At 57.3% G+C, this 4204-nt stretch overlaps 1 protein-coding gene across 7 annotated transcripts; it reads left to right on the forward strand.

Annotated features, from left to right (window-relative positions):
- The first annotated feature begins 1442 nt into the window (after positions 1 to 1442).
- Ly6h (lymphocyte antigen 6 family member H) lies at positions 1443 to 4003 on the forward strand. 7 transcript variants are annotated; one of them, XM_085831393.1, is made up of 6 exons: positions 1443 to 1503; positions 1611 to 1681; positions 1945 to 2013; positions 2519 to 2646; positions 3078 to 3194; positions 3435 to 4003. In XM_085831393.1, exons 1-6 carry the CDS (start codon positions 1458 to 1460, stop codon positions 3487 to 3489), a joined length of 486 nt encoding a protein of 161 aa, XP_085687519.1. In that variant the 5' UTR covers positions 1443 to 1457; the 3' UTR covers positions 3490 to 4003. The 7 variants fall into 7 exon arrangements, with proteins under 7 accessions (XP_085687519.1, XP_029325826.1, XP_021039826.1 ...); XM_029469966.2 differs by lacking the exon at positions 1443 to 1503 and having other exon boundaries at positions 1567 to 1681; positions 1945 to 2062; positions 3435 to 3998; XM_021184167.3 differs by lacking the exon at positions 1443 to 1503 and having other exon boundaries at positions 1662 to 1681; positions 3435 to 3997.
- The last annotated feature ends 201 nt before the right edge of the window (positions 4004 to 4204 follow it).

Below are 4204 nucleotides of genomic sequence, written 5' to 3' on the forward strand. Positions count from 1 at the left end.
ATCCTCAGCCTTTCCTGATGATTTCTTCAAATTTGTCTTCCAGCTCATAAATTCCCTCTTCATCTGTGTTTAATTTGCTGGCTAATTTAACTCTGTGATAAGTTGTTTTTCTTTTTTAAACATCAACTTTATTAAGATACAATATATCACATACCACAAAACTCACTCTTTATTGAATACATTTCAGTGACGTTTAGTGTATTAATAAAGTTGTGTATCCATCACCAGAATCTAATTTTAGGGCATTTCATTACTACAAAATGATTAGTCGTGTCCCAAGCCAGTTATTCCTCTCCCTCCCTTGTACTTGGCTAATCTTTCTGTCCTTGTTGGATTCTTACACTTTTGGGCATTTCATATAAATAAAAGGATGTGACATGTAGGGTGTTTGTTGCTCCCCGCCCCCGCGATTTCTTTTTCAGTGATCACCTTCTTTTCCTGGGAGTCCTTTTAAGGCCCACATTGGTCTTTTTTCATGTAAGCGAAGTTTCTTTCTGTCAGGTAAACTTGCGGTTTAGCTTGGGGTTGTGCGTTTCTTCTTCTAGCATGTCTTAATAAGCACATCGGCTTTGTGTTCTAGGAGGTTTGTTAGTGTTGAGGTAAATCTAGTCAGGCCGCCTGCCTTTTCAAGCTGCGGCATGATGAACAGGGGTTCAAGGACCGTTTACTCCCCTAAAACACTTCTTACCTAGAAACCTCGCCAGGCCTCTGCTCTGCAAGTATCCATACTATAGCTCAATCTGCCAGCCTGAGTGCAGGCTCAGGCACAGCTGCTCTCACCCCAGTTTGTTGGCAGGCTGGCTCTGGGCTCCACAATGGTATTGACTTCTTTTGCAGAGAATTGTGTATGAACGAACTAATTCTTATCCTCCGCACTCTCTTCATCTAGATCCCTTCTTCAAAGTGTCTAGTCCCTCTATTCCTCAGCACTTGTGAACTACTCAAGTGCTCACGCTGTTTGATCACCTGGGGACTTGTGTGACCCTGAGCAGGAGGAGGCTCTATCGCTAAGTGTTCTCCTTACCTGTAACTCAACACCGAGACACCAAGGCAACATGCATCTATAATGTGCTGTTTAGATCAAAGAGAACAGACTATACGCTCAGACTGACAGCAGAGGTTGTCACATCTAGCAAGGACTTGGTATTAGTGACAGTCATTTGTCTGGTATGAGGTTCTGTGGTGGGGGTGGGGCGGTGGGCAGAATCCAAGATGTGCTAGCTGCTTTTCCCAGGGCCTAGGGCTTTGAACAGGGAACACCTTTCCTCCTGTGTGACAAGGGAGCAAAGGTAGCTGTGGTTTACCCTGAGCCCAGGAGAGCTGGAGGGCAGGTGGGAGCAGGAGCCCAAGGTGTGAACCTGGTGTGATCCTTATACAGGGGCCAGGATTGTCATCTCTGTGTGTGGGTGTGGTTGGTAACAAAAGTCCCTAGGGCTGAGTTGCCGGTGGGCGTCGTCATGGGCACTCTTAGGAGTAGAATTGGCTGGAACTATCGGATGCGAGGTGGGTGCTGGGGAGGGAGGAGCCCCAAGGCTGGGCGTCTGAACCCCACAGCCCTACCTCTCCGCTTCCCTCTTTCGCTGCGTCTTTGTGCATTTTGCTTCCTTTAGCAGCCAAAGCTCTTCCGAGAATCTGCAAGGGGACCTCGGCCAAGCAGAGTGGGAGGATCCTCCCACGCCGGGTAGGGAGGTGGAAAAGGGTGGGGGGCTGCTGCGGCGGGAGCGGGAGCGGGAGACCTAGAAGGGGCGTTGCGCGCGGACGAAGGGCGCCGAGGCCGGGTAGGGCGACCTGCTGAGTGGCCTCCAGCCCTGGGCGCCCCCCACCCCGCGCGTCTCCCCGCTGTGCGAGGCCCCCGCCCCGGCTCCGCCCCGCCCCTCGCGCGGGGTCCGCGTCTGCGGCTGCGTTCCCCGAAAGACGAAGCTGCGCCCCGGTTCCGGTCCGCAGGGAGACCGAAGGGCATCGCTCCCCGCGCCGTGCCCGCCGCTGAGCCCGGAGTGCGGACACCCCAGGGATGTGAGTGCGCCCCCCACCCCGAGGCCCGCACTCCACGCCCCGATTCGCGGTGAGCGCCGAGGCGCGCGCGCGGGGACCAGGGGAGGGGACTCGGCGCGGGGTTCCCGGCCCCCCAGCCCAGGGGTGGGGACGAGGACGGGGACGCGGCGCGCACCCCTCCCCCGCCGGCAGGTAAGGTGCGCTCCCTCCTCCCGCTTTTCCTGTCCGGACGCACCTACAGCTCCTTGGGGAGAGAAGACAATCTCCCCACGCAGGTGCAGGGCGAAGGCTGCGGGGACCTCGGGTGGCCACCTCACCGGAGAGGGCAGACCTCTTTTCCCTGGAGGGGAGGCTGTGATGGTGGATGCTCCCTGTGATGGGTTGGGGGTGGGGCATTGCGAGCTCCTGGACCTCCCCCCACCCCACCCCGCGCGCTTTTGATTCCTGGGGGATGGTTACATCCTCAGGCCAGAAAAGGGAAGGGTGTTTAGGGTTGGGTCCTCTGACCGAGGCTATTTCTCTCCAGGCCTGCGCCCCAGAGGACCCCCGCCTGCAGCCCCCGCGCCTCTTTCAGGCCCTATCGGAGCATGCTGCCTGCAGCCATGAAGAGCCTCGGTCTGGCGCTGCTGGCCTTGCTTCTCTGCCCCTCGCCGGGTGAGTCGGGGGCCCGCGGGGAGGGGTCATATCACGGGAAGCACCACTCTTAGATCTCAGCTCCAGCCACCGGGGGCTCTCCCCACACTCGAGGGCATCCAGCGCCTTTCCACCTTTCTTCTAGTACTGCGCAGATGTCCCTCATTCTCAGAGATTCAGCGAGCTTCCTATTAAGTCGGGTGGACCTTTCCTGTCTTGGAACCTACCTATCTTTGGGGGTGCTGTGTGTAGGAGTAAGAGGATGCGGGAGGCAGGATGTGTAGGTACAGCACAGGGTCAACCTGGAGGCCCACTCGGGTCTTGTGGGAGTGAACTCTTCTGTGAGCATGGTTCTGCCGTGATAGCTGCAGCAGGTTGGGGAAGAGGGGGTGTAGGATCTGGCTGTCCAGACCCGGGTTCCCCTGGTTATCCCTCTCTCATGCCCTGCCTAGCCCATGGCCTGTGGTGCCAGGACTGCACCCTGGCCAATTCCAGCCATTGCGCTCCGAAGCAGTGCCAGCCCACCGATACCGTTTGTGCCAGCGTGCGGATCACCGACCCCAGCAGCAGTAAGCCTGGACTGGGTGAGGGGGCGGGGCTACTGAAAGCTAGATCTAGGGAGAGATCAGAGGTGTCCTCTGAGTTCCTCTTCCCTGGGACAAGATCACGACTTTGAGGCAAGACAACACTGGCTTGTTCCTCCCTGGTTCCACGTCTTAAACTGATCTGGAGGGTCCTGGGTTCTAGGGAAGGGACAGAGCTCAGATGGAAGTGGACCTTAGCCCCCATGCCTTCCTTCTTTCCCCCAGGCAGGAAGGATCATTCTGTGAACAAGATGTGTGCTTCCTCCTGCGACTTCGTTAAGCGGCACTTTTTCTCAGACTATCTGATGGGGTTCATTAACTCTGGGATCTTAAAAGTCGACGTGGACTGCTGCGAGAAAGATTTGTGCAACGGGGCATCGGTCGCGGGACGCAGCCCCTGGGCCCTGGCTGGGGGGCTCCTGCTCAGCCTGGGGCCTGCTCTCCTCTGGGCTGGGCCCTAAGACCCCTCCCTCCCTCCTGCTGGGCTTTGGAGCTTGTCCCCTAAGCCTGTTGCTGCCCCTCCCCAGCCTGGCCTGGCTGGGGCTGGGACAGCAAGGGTTTGGCATCAAGGTCTGAGGCTCTCAACCTCCCTAGATGTGAGTGAGCCTTCTCCGTTTCTCCACCAGCTCCATATCCCAAGCAGCTGAATATCTCCAGGAGTCCAGACATCCTGGCAGGAAGCTGGGGTAGGGGGGAGGGGGAGGGCAAGGGACTGAGACCCTCCAGGTCTCCAAGGGGAGGGAGGTCAAGCCAGGGACAGCCCAACAGCCTGGCCTGAGGGGGCATTAACTACAGAGAAATAAAGTCACTTCTGAGTCTTGTGCCCGGGTCTGAGCCTGGGTGTTGGAGGTGGGGCATGGTCTTGGTAGGGAGTAAGTGCCAAACTAGGCACTGAGACCGGACAGATAGGGGATGGTGGGAGTGTATGCTAAGACACCTGGGGATGCTCTGAGTAGGGTTGCTTAGGGCTGGGAGCTTGGGAGGGGACAGTTAAG

This window comes from Mus caroli, unplaced genomic scaffold, assembly GCF_978045245.1.
Source record: "Mus caroli unplaced genomic scaffold, Mus_caroli_1 scaffold_16, whole genome shotgun sequence".
Classification (NCBI taxonomy): Eukaryota; Metazoa; Chordata; class Mammalia; order Rodentia; family Muridae; genus Mus; species Mus caroli.